This window comes from Centruroides sculpturatus, unplaced genomic scaffold, assembly GCF_000671375.1.
Source record: "Centruroides sculpturatus isolate CEXI.00-Female unplaced genomic scaffold, Cexi_2.0 scaffold745, whole genome shotgun sequence".
Lineage (NCBI taxonomy): Eukaryota > Metazoa > Arthropoda > Arachnida > Scorpiones > Buthidae > Centruroides > Centruroides sculpturatus.
Window position 1 is genome coordinate 296,952 of NW_019384870.1, and position 25,196 is coordinate 322,147.

The 25,196-nt window shown below is 31.1% G+C and overlaps 1 protein-coding gene across 1 annotated transcript in view; it reads right to left on the reverse strand.

Annotated features, from left to right (window-relative positions):
• The window catches only part of LOC111630884 (mediator of RNA polymerase II transcription subunit 13-like), a 145,816-nt gene that overhangs the window by 36,141 nt on the left and 84,479 nt on the right, over window positions 1-25,196 (reverse strand). The window contains exons 11-14 of the mRNA XM_023375043.1: window positions 24,752-24,980; window positions 9,866-10,108; window positions 8,283-8,388; window positions 3,025-3,212 (exon numbers count right to left, since the gene is read on the reverse strand). Coding sequence (XP_023230811.1) covers window positions 3,025-3,212; window positions 8,283-8,388; window positions 9,866-10,108; window positions 24,752-24,980 — 766 coding nt within the window. The remainder of the gene's footprint in view (window positions 1-3,024; window positions 3,213-8,282; window positions 8,389-9,865; window positions 10,109-24,751; window positions 24,981-25,196) is intronic.

The window sequence follows — 25,196 nt, forward strand, 5'->3', positions numbered from 1 at the left end:
AAAACATTTTCATCCAGTTTCCAATCTCTGAATTCTGTCTCAAATAGCCCTGGCAACAAACTAGGGATCAATCAAAAAGGTAGAGGATGGAGATAACGACCAACTAGAACGTCTGATTGGGAATGCAAAATCTTTAGGAAGCCTGAATTCAAGCACAGAGAGCAATTCTCCCCACTAAGACAGAAGAAATTTTCTCATCAAGTCAAATGATAAGGATTTTCCCCTGAAGACAAAGTGATGGAGATAACGACCAACTAGAACGTCTGATTGGGAATGCAAAATCTTTAGGAAGCCTGAATTCAAGGACAGAGAGCAATTCTCCCCACTAAGACAGAAGAAATTTTCTCATCAAGTCAAATGATAAGGATTTTCCCCTGAAGACAAAGTGATTCTCCCCAAATCAACAAACAAAAGTGATTCCACCAAAAAGAGAGTGATCCGGGTGCTTTACCTTTTATCTTATTTGCAACCTCATTCGATATTATCATTTCATTGGCTTCTGGATCAATAGTAACCTTGACCGGAAGATTGTTAATGTAACATAGAATTACTGAGTTACTCTTCTCAGGTAGAGACATTAGTCCTATTTTTCCATTCCATCTCCTCATCCTCAGAGGTGGAATCTAGCTCGCCAGTGTATACGCACTGGATATGAGCGGATGGCCTATTTCGTCATTGGTGAGGGTAGGAAGTCGGATGATAATTGCTTCTTCTGTATGGCTGGTCCTTTCTAGGCGAGGATGACTTGCTTGATAATTTATCCAATCAAGTTCAAAGTTCTTCAATAGTGGCAGTTAATGTTTCCCAATCATTGGATGACCTTCTCTTATAGGTCTGATAGTAGCACTGGGGTTGTACTGTCAGACTCTCTATCATCTCCTCACCAATTGTAGCTTTGAGAGTGGTATCAAACGTCTCCAGCTCTCATGACATGACGCATTGTCTGCTTTTAAGATCTATGCCATTCAGAAACTGAGCTTTCAGGCATTCATCTAACTCTTTGGCTTGTATCACTTGATTATTGTGGTTTCTGCTGTATCTGCTCCCTCTTGGGGAATTTCAATTTTGGTGGCAAGGGCTTGCAAGCACACAGCGTACATTTGGACATCCTCATCCAGGCCCTGTATGCAAGCATAGAATCTATTTTATCGAATGGGGAAAAGCACTTGTTTGAATCACTCTAGCATGATCCACTTGAACTCATCATAATCTTCCACACTGATCCACCAGTCCTTTTGGACAAATTCCAGAGCTATACTTGTAAGTTTCAACTTGGCTACCACCAACATTTGCACTTTTTTCCATGCTGCTGGCTTTGCTATGTCTCCTAGCGAGTCGAAAAATTCGGATACTCTAAGTCCTGCCGCATCGACAGAAAATGCAGGTAATAAAGGAATAAAACTTCCTATGTTACCTAAAACTGCCTTAGGGTTTTCTCCTTCCATGCTGATGCTAATATATGCTAGAATCGTCTAAATTTGTCTCCTCGGAAGGAACCCGTCTTCAGTGGACAAACTTGTTTTCAACAAACACTGTCTACTACGGACCTGTCGAAAGCCTGGGGGTTGGCTTCACCCCAACCCTGACACCAAATTATGAGATATCATGGGTCAAGGGTTAAATCCCTACTGACCACTTACTTGGCAACAGTCTGTAAAGACTGCCCACATTGTCATTTCAGATGGCTTTTTATCGAGTGGTGAGGGAGGTGAGCAAGTTGGCAGGTGTCCTTTCAAAGACAGGAGACAGGTTTAACAAATAAACAAAGCATTTATTGAATAATTAAGGTTAAGAAAGTAGGTTAAATGCGATTAAATATTAGACAAATATACAAAGGGGCGGCTCTTAGCAGCTAAGCCTACTCTTGGAGCGAGAGAAAGTTCACAATGCTCTAATAAAAATACCTCTATGAGGAAATGAATGGTATGCGTCGAATGGTTCGTAGAAATTGTAGTCCAGCGTAGAACTGTAGTATGGCAATAAGTATGAAAGTTCAAATCCGCAATCTGTCTTCTATCGATATCTTCTCCTTTCATCCGTTCGAGTCTGTTCTATGGAGATCCAGGAGACGAGATGCATACATTGACAAGTATAACTTCTTTTGAATGACGCTGAGCTTCCGGGGCTCACGCTTTTATCTGACTGTCGTGGGGAGTCACATGATTGTCAAATGCTGACAATAACAGTGCATTCTTGACACCAATGTGTCAACTTTCCCATCTAATTGTTATCATAAACAGTGACCTCTGATCTAATTCTCACAAGGAGCATTTTTTTCTATCGGAGTTGTTTACATTTTTCCCCCGACAACTACATTAAATTCACGGATTTCACACAGTCCAAAAATCAATGTCTTCTAAACAATGAATGTTCATTGAGTGTATGCTCCATTCTTCTTCACAGTAAAGCCTAACAAGAATGACTTATCTTTACAAGTTAGAGAATCTTCTGATTATACAAATAAGAAGCAGACTATCTATATGCAAGACTGCAGTTCTCTATTTCAGCAATTTATATTTGTTTCACAATTAGACAAGCACAAAAGACAATAATCTTTTTTACTGATACATTTGTGTTGTCCAGAACTTGCTAAGTAATACATATGCCTTGATGTATCCACTATTCCAAACACTTTTTCCTTCCCTCAGCATGATGATGAGATCTTTCTCAAACTCCATCAGCTGTGCATAATGTCATTAACTGCATCTTATAGACATGTTTGGCATTTAGAGACCTTCAAACAACAGATAAACTGAAAATTCTAAATACAGTAAACCTCTGCAAGTCTTTTTATAAAACAGTGAGGAAGTGATTTTAAAAAATTCTGGTGGAATTACCCAGGTTGCAATTGGGTCACAACTATATCAATTTGCTTGCCTGTCTGATACATAATTGAATGCAGAATCTTGCAATAATTGCACAATTCTATCTAGGTGTGTAACTTCGTAATGAGCATATAGTAAGTAAACCTATAAAAACTAATTTGTCTAAAATCTAAAACAAATTTTAACATTAATTACTTACCTTAACTGGTTCAATATTGGGACTTCCATAAGTATCTGGATAAATATCTGATCTATCTCTATATGCATAGGAATCTGCACTGTCCAAAACAGTCATATCAGTCCCTCCTAAAGGTCCAGATGGTGATGGAGCAGCATTATGTTCTAAAGATGGCGGTGTTGGAAACATGCGAGTCAATTCTGCTGTACCTAGATTAGATTTTATCATATTATTCAAAAACAGAATCAAAAACATTTTTCTAATAAAACAGTATGAATTTTCTTAAATATACCAAATAGGTCTAAGATACACAATTTTATTCATTAATCACATACAATGGTGCCTCGTATAATGTACGTCTCGAATAACAGACGCTGCAAACAACAGACTTTCTGTTTGGCCGTTACGTGACTCGAGCAACGGACTGGCTTCAAACAACGGACTTTCTGTTTGGCCGTTACGTGACTCGAGCAACGGACTTTCTGTTTGGCCGTTACGTGACTCGAGCAACGGACTGGCTTCAAACAACGGACTTTCTGTTTGGCCGTTACGTGACTCGAGCAACAGACTGGCTTCGAACAACGGACTTTCTGCGAACAAGTGCAAATGATGTTTCCACTCGTTTGCCGTTGCCAATGACAATCTGCTATTTTTATAATAGTATTATTAGAATATATTATTAGTATATCTGAAGTACAGAGCTCCCATTGGGATTCGTCTTGCTCTCTTGTTTATTATGTATAGTACATCACCTCAGTGCAGGGGAGGTATTTACATTTATTCAAGTGTTGTGCAAATCATGGCTTCTAAAAAAACAGAAAGGTGATTTCAATCGAAACAAAGCAATAAATCATCAGAAGGAGTGAAAGTTGACAAAAACTTCCTTGTCAAATGGGGAGAGGTTAAAAAGTTTACCAAAACTCATTATCCAAACAGAGCTGAGGCCAACAGGATCAGTGATATCTACAATGACACCCTTGCCCGTCATTTCCGACAGGTGTTGAAGAAGAGAGAGAAACAGACCACCTTGGACATGTTTTTCAAGAAGCCAGCTGTCAAAAAACAAAGGATGGAACAAGAAGAGTTGACTCTGCAAGCTCCGGTAGCCTCTTCTAAATCTGACTCTGATTAAAAAACAATAAAAAGAGACCCTCTGCAATGTGAAAAAATCTGTATCTGTATGAATGTGTGAAAAAAGTGTTCCCCCACCTCCTCACAACATCTGACTACCCGGCATAATTGGTGACTGCTCCATTTTCATTTTTTTATGGTACGGTTATTTTATGCTCCGGAACGAATTATATGTTTTAACATGTATTTCTATGGGAAAATGCGTTTCGCATAACGGACTTTTCACTTAACGAACGTGCACTTGGAACGGATTAAGTACGTTATACGAGGCACCACTGTATATAACACAATTTATTTCTAGTATATGAAGAGCTATTGAAATATATAATTATAAAACATTCCAGTTCTTAGTAAGTCAAACAGTTCAAATATATTGTCTAAACAAATATGATTCTATTGGGTTTGGAAAGTAATTTTATTTTTCTTACCACTAGATGGATTAGTCGTATTTTTCCTGCCATTTTCATTCTAAACCGTATTAACATTATATATTTTGACAGCTAGCATTTTAAGGCTTATTTGTAAAAAATTTTATTTGATTTTGTGCAATTGTTTATTTTTTGTGTCCCTTCAAATATGGAAGATCGAAAACAGCATTTTCAGCATATTTTGCTCTTTTATTGCTGAAAAGATAAGAATGCTGTTCAAGCGAGAAAAAAATTGTGTGACATGTATGGAGATGTATTGACAGAATGATAGTGCCAAAACTGGTTTACAAAATTTCGTTCTGGCAATTTCAATATTGAAGATGCACCATGTTCTGGATGGCCAGTTGAAGCCAATGAAAACAAAATAAAGATACTGATTGAAGCAAACTGCCAAATAACAACACGTGAAATCACTAAGAGATTAAATTTGTCAAATTGAACTGTTTATGATTACTTGAAACAAATTTGTTTCGTTTCAAAGCTTGATATATGGGTTCCACGTGTTCTTAAAGAGAGATGTTCTCTTTGGTGGGCTTTTAAGGAAATTTTTTTTTTTGAGCTTTACCAGACAATTTAACAATTGATTCGAAAGTGTACTGCCATCGAGTAAACAAATTGNGTTATGGTCTTTAAAGAGATTGAGCATTGAATCTGACAAAACTAAATTAACAAGTAAACTGTGGGCTTCAGGTATGGCAGATATAGTGCTACTATTATCAATAGAATTCAAATGCTTATTCAGATATGAAGAGGCACTGGAGGCAGGTGACTGTAAATCATAATTTGATGACAAGTTTCTTTGATCTAAGGTTGACTCAACAGGAAACATCATTCTCTCATTTTCTGATGGAGGCATAGTTTGATACTGATTTCTGTTTAAATTAAAAGAAATTAATTTAAACTTAGTTAATTAAAGTATTAAGTATTGGTAAAATATATTAGGTACATGGCCTGGCAGGAAATATTTCTGAAATTTGACCCACCTGCTAAAAACATATATCATCATCACTTTTATTCTTAAAATCTCTTCTGGTAAAAATAATCTACTGATTTTATTTTGAGTATGATTAAAGAAGTGTTACTTGAGAAATTATTGTAAATATACATTTCGTTAATTATAAAATTTAAGTAAAATTTCTCTAAACTAAAGGAAATTATATGTCCATGTAAAAACTGATTGCCATGGCCAAATATTTGGTAGAACCTTGTAAATTATCATCTTTTGATAATTTAATATTTCATGATAAAAATCATCAATATTCTTATACATAATTTGATACTTACATTAGATTTAAGTAAAAATTATATTCAGGGTTATAATTCTAAATTTATTGTTGTCGTAATTTAAATGACTAACGTCAAACATTACATTTGACAAAAATTTCACTTTAGAGTTTGAACTGCACATGCAGTCAAAAAATTTGCTCGAAGCAAAAACTCAATCTGTTGTGCGCCCAAGTTGTCTGTTGCTCTTGCATTACATTCATATGTTTTCAATGTGCTTTTTTGCTTATATATATATATTGCGTGTTGTTCATCAAATTTTAACATTTTCTTCCTGCAATTTTTCTTTGTTGACAGTTTTTGGATGCTCCCTATGTTTTGTATAATTTAGTTCAAAATTTCCCAAATGGAACTTTTTAAACCACATTTGACAAACTTGAAGTTTAGCAGCATCTTCCCTAGATAAATTACAATTAAAAAAATTTTTTTTACTGTTTGTATGACATTATATCCTTACCGAAATGCATAAAGCATAATACAACTGATTTTTACCTGAAGACATTTCAACTTGAGTTTATTCAAACAAAATGTGAAGTAACAAGCTTACAATACAATCTCATGTTGGCAATAATATATTTAAGTGTTATGATTATATCATATATCTATGTTAAATAATGCCAGATGTTAAAAAAATGCAAAAACTTTCTACTGTTCAACCCAATATAATCTTCACTTGTTAATCAAGCATTCGAGGTATGTGTGGGAGCAATGTAGTCTAAAAGGAAGGTTATAATATCGATGACTGAGGTAAAAAAGGAACTTATCACAAAGCATGAAAGCAATACATGTGTGGTGGATCTGATGGCAGTATTTAAGATGCTGAAGTCAGTGGTATATGATCAGTGACAGTAGTTTTCATTTTATTACATTTTCTTTTTTGAAAACATTAAATTGTTTATTTGTTACAATCCACTGGAAATTGCTTGCTAAAAATTAAATACATTTAATTTTGTTTAAGACCATTTAAATTAATTACAAGGGTTTGGAAAATAATCAAAATCATAAGTTAGAACTTAACAATTTTGAGTGAATTCAAGCTGAAAGCAAAATAAATAAACAGAGGTAATCAGCAATAAATTAATTTTCAAATAAAATATAAAAATTATGTTACAATGAAACAATCAGTAAAACTGGTATTTTTCATACAAGGTGAATTTTAGTACAGGTATCTCTGTACAACACGGTTTGAAAATTGGAAATATCCCCTGTACAACACAACTTCCAGTTTCACTCCAATACAGTTTTGGAAATCCTCCATACAAAATTAGACAATTTGTAAGGCCGAGACTCCACTAGTGTAAAAACATGCATAAAACCCCTTGCCATAAAAGCACTTAATCACGTGACCATGATATTTTACGCCTGAGCAGGTCGTAAAACCAGCGTAAAAACAAGTTGAGCAGTGTTCAACTTTCAACGTGAATACAGCCGTAAAATGGTAGCATCTACCAATCAGAAGTCAGTGAAATCTAGGTCATTGTGACACGGTGCAAAAATGGTGGAAAACAAGCTTTTGTATATGTTTCTTCATGGCTACTCTAGAATACATCTGAAAAGATTTATCGAAAACATCCGAAAGTATTCATGTATCTACGACAAGAAGTATCCAGATTATAATAATGGATGCCTAAAACATGCAATATGGACAGCCAAAGGAAAATACATCAATTTAGAGGCGTATATAATAAAAAAAAGTTAAGCTTATAAGTTCTGTATATTACCTTAATTAATAATACAATAATAAAAGTTAATATATGAAAGTAAAGATATTATTTTTACTACATTTGTAATTATAGTACAGAAAAAGCTCATAGAATATAATCACTGTCTTTATATTGATATATCACATATACAACTGTCGATAGTACCATCGCCGTAAAAACTTTGCTAGCCGGACCTCCACTGCAATCCAGATGCAAATGCAAATAGGTCACATGATTAAAAGTTTTTATCGCCATAAAAACTTTTATGCTAGTGGAGTATTGGCCTCAGTGTAAACTTTGCTATTTAATATATATTTTTTAAAAATTCAAGTAAGCATGCATGTTGTCTCAAATTTGTCCATGAATTTTAGAATATTAAAATTTTCAAATTATGAAGTGCTTTTCATAAGGTTTACTTTAATGAAAACTGATAGCACAAAAAAGAAAAATTTGTACTAACTTTCCCATCAACCAGGTATCGTTGTCATTGCTTTCAAACTTTAGCCCTTAAGATTGTTACTGTGTTTTCTTTGTTATAAATTAATATTCATATTTAGTAAAGTTTATTTAAACATTTTTAGGTAAGTGTTATAAAACTTTTTTCAAACAAATTAAAATTATATAGAGATTTTTCACATACATATAATTCTTGAATGATATGTGATACAATTTTTATATTAATATAATTAAATTGAATAAAGTATACAATATAAATAATGATTTATTAACTTACCAAGAATTCCTGTGCAACTTGTACTATTTTTATTTGCTTTTCCTGAGAAGGGTTCTTCTGGTGTATTTGCCATTTTTGTTGAACTGGGTGTTGAAGGAGGTGGAAACTGTAATAAAAATATTTAAAATTTTTTAATTTAATTTATAAAAAAATAATTTGTACAATTAAAATTATTCAACAATAATTAACTATAACTGCATCTTTCAATTGATTACCATAATTTTGTTCAGATAACCACTATATAGATAACCCTGTATTAATGTACACAAAATCAAAAATTGCTAAAACGCATAAAATCTTCATGTAATTTGCATCTCTGAAGAGGTTACTGAAAGCATGTTACTTAGCATGTACAGTTCCTTCTAAACTGCTTATTGATGCAGTTTAGAAGGTACATCTCAAACATTAAAATGTTGTTTTTTCTATTTCACTTCTACTAACCATTCATTTTAAATTTAATTATAAAATAAGTGAAATAGGATAAACAGAATATAAAAAAAAAACCCTAAATTTTGTAAATGTTGAAAATACTAAATTCCACCAAAACAATAAAACTATTTGTTTTGTTTATTTAATGTTTTTATATATCTTAAAAATAATTATGAATGCCAAATATTCTGGAAAAATGATGATAATGACATTACATTATACAGTTAAGCTGGAACTATTTTCTTTCTTTTAATGATTTTTAAATAAAAGTCTTAAACATATAATTATTTTAACCTTTAAAATTCACTTTATAGCAAATGAAAAGAGCTTTATAGAACACTAGCATTTCAATTACTAAGTCATGTTTCTTAATTGTCATCAATACTGACTAACTGATCATCAAAAATGACTTTGAAAAGCTCATTTTTCTTTAGAGACTGTAAATATATTATAATAGTGTAAAAGAAATAATTATTTTGTCATATCAGATAATTGTTATCAGATAAAAGTTTAAGAGCACTGTCTATCGGCATGAATAAAGTCTTACTTTATTAACACCGATAGACAGTGCTCTTAAACTTTTATCTGATGATAATAGTGTTACACCAAAATAAACTATAACAAATTATATACAAAAAATTTAATGACAATGAAATCCATTCACACAAGTTTCAAGGTCAATCACTTACTTTCTAAATAGTTCTGTGATAGTTATTATATAGAGTAGAAAAAAAAATTATTGAATAATTATCAGATTTTAAAATAAAAGTTCAAGTAGGAATATCAATGAAAGAATAGACTGATGCACAAAAAAAGAAATGAAGGAGAACTAAAGAAAAAATATACTTATACATGTCTTTAGTGTTTTTTGGGAAAAGCTGCAATGATAAATGAATTTCTGCAGCATGTGAAGTATTTTTAACATTCTCTAAAGATATAATTGTTGGCTTTAGATGAAAGAAAAACTATTTAACAAGTTTGTAATTGTGAGTTAAATTACAAACAACATGCACCCACTTTCAAACACAAACAGCACCAATAGATTATCAGTACAAATTATGGTAATTACATTATATAATTTTAGAATTTTGTCTATTTTTTTTTTTATAATTAAATTTACTAATTTATTCACAAAAAATTTTTTTTTATCTTACCATATCATCATTGTCATCAGATGATGAAGTATCAAAAATCTGTTCAAGATCTCTGTAAGTCCCAGTCACTTGTAAATCTTGTTCTCGAGTAAAACTTGAAACTTGGTTTCTTGGAGTGGGAGGAGATGCTACACTTAACTGCTCAGTAATAAAGTTTTGTTTAGGAATGTCTTGTGTAGTTGGAGGTGGTGCTTGAGCTTCAGGAGTTGGTGGCATTACAGAATCCTTTGGTTTCTCCTCTTCCTGTTAATAAAACAGGAAATATATATAAAAATTCTTCAAATTAGATTATTACAATAATGAAATCATTTATTTCAGCAATTTCTTTTCTGTCAATTACAATAGAAGTTGAAATTACAGTTTTTGGTTATATTCAAGCTTTACATGACATTAAATACAAATAAATAAAATTTCTCTCTCATGCATTTATGTGGATAACAAATTATTTTCTTTTTAAAACTCCTCTCAAAAAGTTTCATTTTCTAATTTTTACACTTTATTTCATTTGAGATTTATTTAATGGTAATTACTAAAAATATTTCAGCCAATATCTTTTTTCTTTCATCTGAAGAAAGTCTTGTGAAAAATTTTTTTTCAGTGCTTCAAAAAAATAAAATAAAATAATTGCCTGTAATCATTTTATTAGACTAATTAGTCATCCTTTCTAGTCAGCTACTGACAATGATATGTATATCATTAGTGGCTTCTGCCAAGAAGCACAGAAGCACATGCTTCCCAAAATAAAATTATTTGATCATTTTTATTAATGTATATAATATAAATAAACAAGGAAAATTATTTATTTCAATAATTTTTATAATACAGTAATCCTGAATCTGTTTTTCCTGGCAACTCTGACTTGACTGTTCTAGCCAAGGATGGGCAATCTTTTTAAGTGTGCATGCCAGAAATCATGTGCCAACTGAAACTTTTCGGAGCACATTACTATTTGATCTAGCAGCTAGATAATGCTATAGGAAAGTAAACAATTTAGCAGAAAATCTGCTAAATTGGCAAGATGCTTACAAGTCAGTGATAAATGTATTGGAAATAGGATATTTGTTTAATTTTTTATTACTTATTATTACTACAACAGTTAATAGTGTTTCTTTTCTTTATTGCATTTTTATTTAGTACTGCTCTACTAAATAAAATTATATTCTATTAAGTTAAAATATACAACTTGGCAAAGATGTCAAATATTTATTTTTTAAGGCAAGTCCAAGGTTGAGTGTCAGAAAAAAATTGTCAATGTGTCACATTTGACATATGGGATGAGGATTGCCTACTCCTGTTCTAGTTAATCACATTACAGATAACAATTTCAAACTCTCTTAATTAAACAATGAGTTCTGTGTCATGTAACATGTAAAACATACAAGTTACCCATATAATTTAGTCAACTAAATTTTAGGTAGAGCTATCTAAAACTTACTTAAAATACTGACTATAAAGATGATATTCATAAACAATTAAATGGTGTGTATCTTGAAAACATTAGCACTTATAATGAAAAGATAATACACATTATTAAATGTAATATATATCTAAGTTCTGTGAAGATTTTGAATTAACACTGTACGGACAAGATAAAAGTAATACATCACAGAATTAAAGCATATTTTGAGATTTACTTAACTTCATATCTGAATTAGATTCAATTTTATGAATTCATTTAAAAGAACCTCAAAGACGATTCAAAATAAGGTCTTAAAGCAGGGATGACCAATACGAGGTCCATAAGCCGCATGTGACCCGCTGGGAGTCATGTTGTGGCCAGCGGAACTGGGTCGAATGAACATAAATGTTAACTTTATTGTACATATTACCAAAAGAACATTACGTCATGAGTTATTCATATCATGTATTTTTAAATTATAGTTAAGAGAAATTTGAAATATCTCGCATTTTTGGAAAAGTTCATAGATTTTAGCTATTTCAAATATCCTGCTATTTGACACTCAAGGTTACTTAGTTTTTTGTCCGACGCTAGGTGTTGATAAAATTTAATATGAGACTTCAACTTCAGATATATATGTTCTGTGGTCTTCGGCATTTTTGGGAAGCTCATAATGCTATTGGACTCATACTCATAACTACTTTCAGTCCAGCTTGACAAAGTTCTGTATTATTCTGTAGTTTTGTTTTATTATTGCCACTGCACCTGGAAAGATTTTGCGATCAATGTTAAAATACATATTTTATCATATTTATAATAACAGTTCACACTACTTTAACCAAGTAGCCTGTCTACCATATTGATTCTATAAGTAAGTAAACCCTGAAACGTTTTATTTATGTAATTTAAATTAAAAAATGGAAAATTTTCTTTAGGCAATGACAAAAATTCAACTCAGGGTGACACACAACAGACAAAAATGTTTTCAGTTCAAAACAAAGACATAACATGGCGCCAACTAGTAAAGACATTGGACAAAGAAGAGAAGAATCACAGAAGAATTAAGAAATTTTCAAGATAGGTGGACTATAAACTATTTTTTCATGGAAATTAAAACAAAACCCATATGCTTGATATGCAATGAATCTGTTTCTGTTTTGAAAGAGTATAATATCAAACGGCACTACAAGACTAAACATGCAAATAAGTTTGATAAGTACAGGTAGTCTTCGATTGACGCTGCAGTTCTGTTCCTACAAAAGCCAGCGCAAATTGAATTGGTGTAAAACAAACCCATATTTACAGTGAGGTATAAGGTTAGGTTCTACATAAGTGAAAAATAAGCAAATAATTTTGTTTATCAATACAATATAATGCAAAATACATATAAATTTTAAAATTTTAAAATGTATTTTATCATAAAATACAGTAAAGTGAAATGTTTTTATTAAAAAATTTTATTTTCGGATCTCTTACATTTTTCAGAAAAAAGTATCCATCTTTAATTCTTTACATTTTTGTTTTCTTTCATTGAGAATTTCAGAATATGGTCGAATGAATGCGATGATGCTTCTTTTTACATTTGTACTTCGCTCCCAATCATTGTCTAATCCACAAAGTTCATCCGTCAAACTTTCCATAGTTGAAAGGATACATTAACCCAACGTAGAGCTACAGACAAGTGGAGACACTAATTGGTTTGACCACCGGTCGCTGTAGCACATGTATAAGGTAAGTTTGAGCGGGAAAATTCAAGGTGGCTAAGGAGAGATAGATATCATCTAGCTAAAAAAAAAAAGTATTGTCTGGCTAACGAGAAGTAGATTTGTCTCACTAACGATAGTTTATGATCACCGGAAGTGCTACTGCGTTGTAAGGTGTTTTCCTGAATGAACTGATACAGGATACATTCATTGGCGCTATGGATTCAGACGCCATTTATTGGACTATTAAGTTTCATAACTTGACTCATGGGTACCTAAACATTTAGTATTTTAATATTAATTTAATGCAAATGTATATATAACCAATAATATTAAACAGAAAAACTAAATATATTCAATAAAAATCTTTGTTTTAACGAATGTACAAGTTGTGGCTCAGTAAATACGTCAACACTGAAACGAAAATCAGTCTGGTATAGGGAAAATTGGGGAATTACACTACAAAACAGCAAATTGCGTAGCGGCGTAAACCGAGGGCTACCTGTGCAAAGGTGTACCTGTGTGGCAATTTCAACAAGACCAAGTAGATGACTTAAAAATAATTTTCTGTACAACAAAAGATATTTACTAGAATGGGTTCAGAGTCAACATGCTATATAAAAGCTAGTTGTGCAGTAGCCATGATACTAGTAAAAAAATCAAAGCCATAGTCAGATGATGAAATGGTTAAGGAATGTTTAGAGGGCATCGCTGAAATTCTGTGTCCAGAAAAGAAGGATTTCTCAAAAATAAGTCTGTCTCGTCAGACTATTACTAGGAATGTGGATGCCATTGGAAAGCATATTAAAGATAATTTGAAAAGTTGAGCATCCAAGTTTATATTTTATGCTCTAGGATTGGATGAAAGCACAGATATAGCAGATACTGCCCAATTGGCAATTTTTATCAGAGGTGCTTATATCCATTTTAAAAAGACAGAAGAATTAGTGGCACTGTATCCACTTAAGGACACTACTAAGTCACGAGATTTGTTAGAGGCAGTTACATCAACATTGAATCGCTTTTCGTTACAACTTAATTGATGGTGCTCCAGCAATGATTGGGAAACACGAAGGTTTAGTAAAATTGATTGAAAATGAGGCCTTCAAAGTCAGTAATATTTCAATGCTAAATTTTCATTGCATTATTCATCAAGAGAATTTATGCTCAGTCCCTCAAAATGGACCATGTCATGAAAGTGGTCGTCAAAATAGTGATCTTTATCAAGTCGAACAGGTTGAATCACCATCAGTTCCAAGAATTTCTGAAGTCATTGGACTCAGATTATGTCGACGTTACATTTTATGTAGAAGTAAGATGGCTGACCCGTGCCAAAATGTTGAAAAGAGTGGTTGATTTGCAGCAAGAAATAAGCATTTTTTGCAAGAAAGTCAAAAAGTATCCCAGAGTTTGAAGACAAAGAGTGGGTTTACAACTTTGCATTTCTGGTTGATATAACTAGCCACCTAAATTATGTTAATACTTGTCTACAAGGGAACGATCAATTAATTAATAAGATGTATGATCATATTTCTGCATTTCAAATGAAACTTGGTCTTTGGGAACAACAGTTGAGGATAAAAAACTTTACTCACTTTCCTACATTGTCATTGCAACCAGACATCACACAGGAGGTGGCGGATAAATATGCTTCTTTGATATCTCACTTAAATCTTGAATTTAAAAACCAATTTCAGGATTTTAAAAAACATCATGTGCTTTTTCGTGCATCTGCAATGCCATTTGCGGTAGACGAGAATTTATTTCCAGGAAGATTACAAATGGAACATTGTGAAATGTGTTGTGATACACAGTTAAAGGAGACATTCCATCAAGTTGGTTTGGAAGAGTTCTATAAAATGTATTTGGAAAAAGATAAATATCCTGCATTTTACAAACATGCTCTGTCAATGGTTTCGCTATTTAGAAACACTTATGCATGTGAACAACTTTTTAGTCGCATGAAGTACATCAAATCACAAGTGAGAACACGAATTACTGATGTTCATTTGGAAAACTGTTTGCGTGTAGTGACAACATCAGTTGAGATCAATTTTGATGTACTTATTTCTGTAAAACAAAGTCATATGTCTCACTTTTAAATATTTTAAAATTGTCTAATAAATATGTATGTCTCAGTTATGTTTTATTTTCTTCAAAAAAAATAAATATACCTATTTTTTTTGTGTTTTTTTTACATTACACCAGGCAAGTGTTTGACCACGATCTTACCTACTGGGAAGCAACAATGTGGTTGAAGCTGTAGGATGCTTGTTTTTTTTTTTTTTTTTGTTAATTAAAGTTTTTTTGTTTTTGTTTTTTGTTTTTTTTTGTTAATTAACGTATTAAGTATTGGTAAAATATATTAGGTACATGGCCTGGCAGGAAATATTTCTGAAATTTGGCCCACCTGCTAAAAAGGTTGGGCACCCCTGTCTTAGAGGCTATGTTAGATTACAAATCTGTAAAAGACAATTTAAATAAGAAATGACAAGAAAATAAGATTTTGTTACAATTAAAGCTGATGAAACAACTTGCTTAATCAACAACAGTGTGTTACAATATTTTGATATATTTCTGAAAGAAAAATTTTTGAACAACTTTTATAAATTTACTAAACTAGAGGGTTACGTGGCAGATGACATAGTAACAGTTAAATACATAAGACTGATCATTTTGCCATTCCTATAAATTAATTAATTGCCAACACTATGATGAAGCATCAGTTATGAGTGGAAAAATAGAAGGCATTAAAGCACTCATCAAGCAAAAATACCTCAATGCCTTTTACATCTATTGTTATGTCTATCAGTTGAAACTAATTCTGAAAAAGGATGCATCTTGTAATAAAAAATTGAGAATATTTTTTTTCTAGAACTTTTGTTTACTTCATTTTTTTTCTCTATTAACAAAAATCATTAGTTTTGGATAAAACCGAAAAGCAGAGGTTTTCAAAGACTAGACAAAATTTCAATAACTAGATATAATTTCAAAACAAGAATGAACCCATTGTATAAAAAGAAAGAATTAATTTTCAATGTTTGGAAACATTTATAGACATTGGGAATTTACTAAAACTGTTTATAAAATCAACTATTAAAGGGCCCTACCTCAAAATGAAGTATAGTAAATGTGTGTGAAATTAATGGTTTGTGGCTAAAGGATAATATCACAGTGACTCAAATATTGGACAGGTTTCATTTTATTGGAGATTTGTCTGCAGTCAAACTATTTTATTCAGATCTGTTTCCTGCTCACAGAAATAAGTACTGTTGAAGTTTATGATTTCACCAATAAAGAAAAATTAAGAACAAAATGATTTATCAGAGGTATATGTGCTGTGACGGTATTTTTCCTCTTTGTATTTCTTAATTAAGATAGTGAATTGTTGGAATAAAGAAATGGATCATCAAATTATTTTCATTACGGTGAAATTTTGTTGTATTGAAGCTTTCGACCTCCACCAAGGTCTGTTTCAAGTGGTGACTGACTGTGTTTCCTCCTGATCGTCGTAATGATGTCGCCAGAGATGTAAATAGTTGTGCATTATTTACATCTCTGGCGACATCGTTATGACGGTCAGGAGGAAACATAGTCAGTCACTACCTGAAGCAGACCTCGGTGGAGGTTGAAAGTGTTCATGGAGTTTACTAAGGACATAACACTTGTAAAAAAAGGTTTTGTGGATTGTTATTATTCAACGCAGTGTTAAGTAGTTGGAAGTCGTTTTGTATTGAAGCACAGTCAAAAATGAAAATGATGATAAAATTTATTCACAATAAAAAATACCTACATTTTGAAGTAATAAGTTTTTAGAAATGTAACCTATCTATTAACTTACTTTTTATTAAAATCAAAATTTCACACACTTTCAAAATAAAAAATTTAAATAGAGAATATATATTTATTATTCTCTATTAGTTATCAGAAATACTATAAAGAAACAGTTAAAATACAGTATTACTAATAGTTGGAAGCTGCTTCTCTATTATTATTACTGGTGCCCAGAGCCATTATTTTCTGCTGAAAGAAGTTTGTAAACTTTGTTTGTGTTGTTTAACCAAACTTATTTCAATAAAATCATGTACTATATTACAGCATCCTAGTGTGCCATCAAATATGAATTTTTCTTTCATGAGGAAATGAAGTCATGCCATGTTGACTGCATCCAAAATTGTAATCTTAGATTCATCTGCAAATTCATCTTCCTCTTTTTGTTCATAATCATCTTTAGAATCATGTTCTGCCACAATATCTTTGTTACTCACTTTTCTTCAATATAAGTGTCATCTTTAACTAATTCTTTCAACATGTTTAATTTTTTGCATAAATGTTCTCGGTGGTTTTAAAGTATCCATATCATAATCTTTATCTTCAGTTTCTTTACTGATTGTCACAACAATACCTGCTTTAGAAAAACAGTTAGATATTGCCATTGTATGGTTAGCAACTTCCAGGCTGAGCAGAACATTAATGTCAGCATTTTGAATGTCATTCAAAAGTCAAAGTCTACTGTAACATTAGCCAGTATTCTTTACACTAGCCATGTTTGAACAGTGCATTTTAACTGCCTTTATTATTCCTTGATCGAAAAAAAGTTGCAAAATGAAAGTGTGATTTGAAGAGAACAATGTATGTCCAATATTTTTCAGAAGACTTTTGTGTATTCAACAATTAATAAATAGCAGTACCTTCCTCTATCCTATTTTCATAAGTTGTGTAATAATAGAATCCAATCATAGAAAATGCAGCTCTTCATCCAAAATTTTGTATTATGTCAATATTCACATGAAAAATTGCACATGTTTTTGAAGCATTGTAACTTTTTTTATTTCCTAATAATTAATGGTGAAAGTTTTCAATGTTTGCCTTTGAATACAAGAGTTTTGTTAGGCATCAATTTATAAAACAAAGATGTCTGTCTCATCAGCACTGAATGTATCTTCTGAGGAGTATTCTCAGACAATATCACTCAACTACTGATCTATGTGCTGCAACATCATATGGTGTATCATTTTATTTGCTACAAACTGTTTTATAGTTAATATTATATTGTTTCCTGAATCTATGTAGCCAACCGGTACTTCCCTAGAAATCATTAAAGCCAAATGATAAAGACTATGCACATTCACAAAGCATAAGATTATTTACCGGTATATTCTTAAAGCTTGCATTAACAAACCTCTTATATACAATTTTGTTGTCTTCAGTAGGAAATCTTTTCTTCTTTGATCTTGGGTCTTCCAAATCTATATTTTTTACAATTCTTTTTTTGCAATTTTTTAAGAAATGTAAAAAGTGTCAGAGCTAATTTCACACCATTTAGCAGCAGCTTTTTTAATCCCTGTTTTGTATATCTTATATTTTTTCTTCTGTTCCAAAGAAAATTGCTTTCACTTTTTTTGTTTGTCTTCATTATCACTTGTAACCATAAAAGAAATAACTGTACAGCAATAGCATCATAAATAAGAGAAGCTGAAATAAAGGATTGAAATTAGTTTTGCCAGCTGAACTAGACATTAAAGTTAGGTTACCAAATTGTTCAATGTAATAAAACAGTATTCATTGATTATGAAAAGTAAATAATTTATGCATTTATACATGGGTAGGCTGAAAAATAATGCACACATGCCTGTAGAACACAAACAAAAACAAATAACAAGATTGGGTAAAAAGTACATTAAAGTACAATTTTTAAGCTTCAAAATCATATACAGTAAAACCTGTCTATGGCGACCACCCACAGTACCTTCAAAAAGTGGTCTTTTAGACAGGTGGTTGTCCAATACAGATGGTGTTGTAATACCGTATTTCCGTATGTATTTTGCGCACTTTTTAGCCATTTCTACTACGCAAAACCCGAGGTGAGCAAAAATAAGTGAATTTTTTCAACGATAGAGCTATATTGGTATTGTATTTTATTCTTATCGGATAACTCAATTTATAGGAGTCGTGATTTTATAAGACAGATTTAATATCAATATTTTAAAGATTAATACAATAGTCGCATTTTCTCGATTATAATGCACACTTTTTCCCCCCGACTTAATTAATTCAACTCGGTTGTTTTCGTTCGCTCCTCAGTTACGTGTATTACGTCATTGATATACAAGCACACTGTATCTCTCAATGACTGGTTTTGGTGTTTGTTAGTTTAATCTTATTTTAACTTTAAAAATACTGTATTTTTTAACATTTAATATTTTCTTAAGTACAATAAGAAAAATTATTAATTAATAATAAAACTCGTTTTATTATTTTTTTCTCATTATATAATTTCATTACATTCCGCAATTGTCACTGAGGAATCGAAAAATGAAGGTTGCCTGTAAAACTGATTTTTGTATTAATGTGTTTATTGTTTTTTGAATATTTTACGTGCAAAAATTACATGGATATTATTTTTCTAAAAATATCATGGAAATAAGGTAGATTGATACAAAAACTATTTATCGCACATGTACTGTATATGAGCTTCAAAATAAATAAATAAATAAAAATAAATTTTAACAAACGATGAGATCAGCTGATTAATTGTATTGTGTACAATATTTTATACTCCCAAGGAAAATACTGTAGGTCTACAGTAAAATAAATTTCGTTTTCCCACAGTTAAACTTCACCACTAATTGCTGTTGTGATAACTTTAACACAATCTTCTAACAACATTTCTTCTAACTTTGTATTTCTTTCATTTTTCAGACAATTTGGAACAAAATGAAATGAATTTCCTTTGTTGCTAGACTAATTCATTAACACCTGCACCTAATTTCAAGGGTGGGAGAGGTGCCCGAAGTGGGTTCGAACAAGAGTTTAGACTAATTCATTATATTAGGACAGGGAGATGTTGTTGAACAATAGTTTAGATCAGATATATTTGTGAAAGTGGTTGCTCATTACAGTTGTCGTATGTTGTTTCGGACCAAAAATCGATGCCCGTGGTCACGTTACACAGGTGGTCGTTTAATACAGGTAACTTATACAAAGACTCTATGGATAAACTATTTGGTGCCAGAAATTTTTGCCTGTTTTGACAGATGCCCATTGAATGCAAGTGGTCGCCTAAGCAGTTTTCACTGTATTTATTTTTCAACATAGTCACCGTTAAGGCCAACACATTTCTCCCAATGTGTAACAAGTTTTTTCATTCTGTCACTGAAAAATTCTTCAGACTTTTCTCGAATCCAGGACTTGACAGCTGCCTTCACCTCATCATCTGAGGTATAATGATCACCCTTGAGGTCTCAAGTAGAGGAAAACAATAAAAACCGCAAGGCGCAAGATCGGGGAATAAGGAGGTGTAGAATCAGTTCAAACTTCAGGTTTCACAGAGCCTCTCCAGTTGCGTGTGAGGTGACAAGCATTATCATGTTACAAGATTATTGGTGCCAGGCTGCCTCTAACAAGACAAACCCAACATCGGAGGTGTTTTAGAGTCTGTTATGTAGTGAGAAGAATTAAACATTGCAACGAGGGGCAACGGTAATTGTCTGTGGCAATGATCGGACATCCGCTGCGCTTTCATCAACAATTATGGCTTTTCCAGGCTTGCAACCACAAAATTTTATTATCCATCGATTTACAGTAACCTATCAACAACATTGTCACCATAAACAGCCTTTAAATGACGATGAATCTCAGTAGGAGTCACTTTTTCAGCAGTTAAAAATTTGATAACAGCACGCTGTTTAACTCGTGCTGACATAGCACTAGAATACGTCTCCATATTTCCACTTCTCAAAATATACTGAACTAGCTTACCCGTCGCACATTGCTGCGATCTCAGAAGAAACGAAATTCAAGCAAACTCATTATGATAAAATTAAATTTTCATTTTATCATTTTTATTGAAACTTATTATTATTATTCATTTTCATCGGAAAAATATTTCAAAGTGTCGTTTCAATTCTATTTATTTATTGGAGTGCTTGTGGATATACGATATTTTTTTGTTTTTCCGTCTGGTGCGTACACAAATAAATCGGAAGGTTTTCCGACGCGTGAGCTGGCCACATACAGTTGTCCATGCGAAAAGCACGGATTCTCCAAATTTAACCCACTCGCAGCGATTGTCAGAAGTGCGATATTCCTCATTTTTATATATATTTTTAAAATCCTTTATAATTTTCATTATTTAATTGCTCCTTCCTCTCTTCTTTGGCGTGTTGTGTAATTTCTGATAGTTGGATAATAAACCGTTTTATTGTAATTTGTCTTTTTAAATTATTTTGAGTCAATATTAAAATTTGGAAAAGGGGGATACCTAGATCGGTAAAATACGCGAATTTCTTCCTACAACTTAGGTTGTTCTTCGGGGTACAGTTAAGGTTTTAACGAAGCTCGAGTGAATACGTAATTAGTAAAAAAAAGTTGAAATAAAGTGATTAAACAAAAATTATTACAAATATCGTAAATAACAAATGCATATATAGAGATATTTTTTGAAAGGAAAAAATGGTCTTTACAATTTGAAATCGATCGAACACACTGCTCGAATGCTCGTGTAAATGCGCGCCATCTATCGTAGGATAAATGTACTTTGAGGGAGTGAATTAAAAAACTTTCTAAAGTTTCATGGCAATCATACTATGCCACAAACCTTCGCTGGAGTATATTAAACAACTTCCCAAAGTTTCACGGCAATCGGATAAACGGTGTGGTAATGCATGAAGGACATAGGACAGACACACAGACATACATTCATTTTTATATATATAGATGAACGCAACAACCTCAAACTGAACATGCACATAGAGGGAGAATGTTATTTCCATATGCCACCTGGCGCACTTCTGAAAATCATTTCATCTGTGCTCTACAAGCATGTGTGCATTACTTTTCAGCCTACCCTCATAGATTTTCTGATAATAAATCTTTTCTTCTATAACAGATGAAATTTTTATTATGTTAAATCAAAACATTTTTACATAAGAGATGAATAGGAATTAGCAGAAAATTCAAAATAAATTCATTATACTAGAAATTTCATTAAACTAATATTCATTATACTGAGATTTTTCATTCTAAAAATAATTTATAAGAATGCTTATCTGTGACATACAAACTTTTATATATTATATTTGTTTTATATATTATTATTTGTAGTATATCCATGAGTATGAAAGATGATTCCCTATGTCAAAAAAAAAAAAAAAAATTAAATGTTTTAAGGAATACTGTGTCAAGAAAAACTTAAATGCATTTGTAATGTTATAAATTGGAAAAAATTGGTTCAATCAATTTCTGAACTTTGACAACAAAAGTGATAAATATTCATTTCACTTATTCATTTAAAGGCATTTATTTTATTAGTAAGGAAAACCTCCTCCATATATAATAACAACATAACCCATTAAAAATGACAATAAACTAAAATAAATTAAAAGGATAAAATTAATACAAAATATATAAGAAAATATTATGTTACTAAATGCATGAAGTAAAATGTCTTTAAGAAAATACAATTAATTTTTTGGTTAATATGCAATGTAATTTTGTAAATAAAGAATACTTTTCGTTGAACAGTGAACTTTTATACTATTAAATTTTATACTATTANTAGGTGACCCAATGAATCATAGATGTAATAGTTCATAACTATAAATTTGGCTATAACTTAGATAATATTAGTTCTAGTTGTTTAAAATTTATTATACTTATATATATATATATATCAGTGGTGGCTTTTATACACACACACTAAAGAAAAAACTGAAGTACTAGATTAATAAAATACTTTGTGGATTTTAAACAAATGTTTTCATAAGGCATTTAAAACAAATATTCAATAATATTAATTATTATTCTTAAGAATACAGTTTAATCTGATTAATTCAACACATTGGATAAATTAAACTTACTATTAACTTATTTTCTTTGAAAACTAAATTTAAATGAAAGTTTAAAACTTTTTCAGTATAAATTGGAAGGTACAATATATCAAATATATTTTCAAAAACTCAGAGGGAAAGTTAGCATGAGATTTACTGATTAATGAATACTTGTGTTTTGGGATATCCTGAAATTTGTGTGTTCTGAAATTATCAAGAATTTCATAGTTTTAGTGACAATTGAATCTAGATATCAGAATTACAGTGGTACCTTGGTATACGTCTGCTTTAGAATACATCCAATTCGGAATACGTCCTGTTTGGACAAAACAAATTTTGCTCGGTATACGACTTTTGTTCAGTATATGACTTAATTCAATTATACGCGCCATCAATGAACAAGTAGCACTATCGGTGTATTAGACCAGACTAGACATTCGCGGTGCCATGGTTTATTACTTTGTTAAATTTCTTCTGATTTTAATTTGTAAGTAAAATTTTATTATTTTTATTAATCATAAATTGCAAAAAGGCATCAGAAAAATAAAAAGTGACTAGTATCACAATGGAACTGAAAAAAGAGATTGTTGAGAAATATGAAGGTGGCATGCGCGTTCGAGATTTAACTGTTGTGTACCGTATTCTGAGAACGAAGATATCGACAATCGTGAAAAATAAAGACATTATTAAATCTGCTAACATTGAGAAAGGAGTTAAATCAATTTCTAAACAGAGATCAAAGACATTAGATCATGTTGAGAAATTGCTTTTGCTTTGGATAACTGGAAAACAGTGTGCTAGAGACAGCGTATCAGAAGCAATTATTTGCGAGAAAGCTAAAAAAATACATGCTGATCTCATGAAAAATCAAGCTGGAACTAGCCAGGAAAGTGAGGTGTAAAAAGCCAGCCTTTTTTTTTTTTTTTTACATGAGAACGGATTAATCATTTTTACATTACTTCTTATGGGAAAGGTTGGTTTGGTATATGTCCTATTCGGTATAAGTCCAAACATCAGGAACGGATTAAGGTCATATACCGAGGTTCCACTGTATTTAGTAATGTTTTTTATGATATTTAAATATGAAACATACAATAAGTTTACCTTCAGTTATTAAAGGAGTGGAAAAGAAAGTAAAGGAAAAAAATGCGATATCACTGAATAATATGAAATATTAAGGATCACTAAAACATTTGCAGAAAACTCATTTGATGTTAACAAATAAAAAATTTTGATAATGTAAATGTTTTGGATTCCTCCATTAAAAAGATTTGGCAATATTTCCTTGAATAATTGTAGGCAACAAAAAAATTTAATCGTTTCTTGAAGATGTATTCCATATAGCTATTCTTTCTTTCATATATTACAACATTAAGCTGTTTCATTATATATTATTTAAAAAAAAAACTCAGAACAAAATGATAAATATAAACTGTAAATAATGGTTCCAATATTATGGTTTCTTACTTCTAAATTTGTATAATCGAACTTTCTTCAGTTATAAAATTATTAATCATTATCAGTTCAGCACAAAAATGAAACAAGTTGTTTAAAGAACTTCATTGGAATAGAAACAAATTTAAAATATAATAATCATCTCTGTATGGTACACATGCAGAACATTTGTTTGGAAAGTTTCTACACAAGCTAATAAAAATATATTTTGTTATAGTATTAATTACATCCACCATTAATATTACTTTAATAGTTTATTGACATTTCCAATGCATGTTTTATTTGTCAATGGTTAACAAAACAGCAATAATTTTCTTAAGTAAGAAAAAGAATGCCTTGAAGTTAAAAGTTAGAAGACAACAGTTAATTATTGACTCTAGTACAATAAGTTATGAATACAATCAATAAGCAAGTACATAAACAGTATTATTCTAAAGAGAAGTATTATTTAATTGCAAAAAATAGATATAATTCAAAATTAAAATCATTCTTAATTTACCTTTACAAATACATCTACTCTGTTACGAAATACAGATGTAGGACTTTCTTCATCAAATTCATCATTGAATTCATATGGATCTTTTGGTTTTATTGGGAGAGGGTCTGAGTCTTGATTTTGACCTTGACCTTCTCTATTATAAGAACTTGGAAAATATGATGATAATACGTCATTAGTATTTTTTCTGCAAACTGGAATAACACGCCTTCTTTTTGTAGAAGTAGTGTCCCTGTTAAAATTAAACAAATATTTATTTTAAAAAATCATTATTAATATAAAAAGTATGTAGAATTATTAACTCTTAATTTGAAATTTATTTTGTACTCTTTTATTTTATCTCATTTAAAAATGTTAATACTATATTAATAAACTATATTTCTTTAGGAAAGTCAATATTTACTTATTTATATTGTATTATTAAGTTATAAATTAATTTTATAAAATA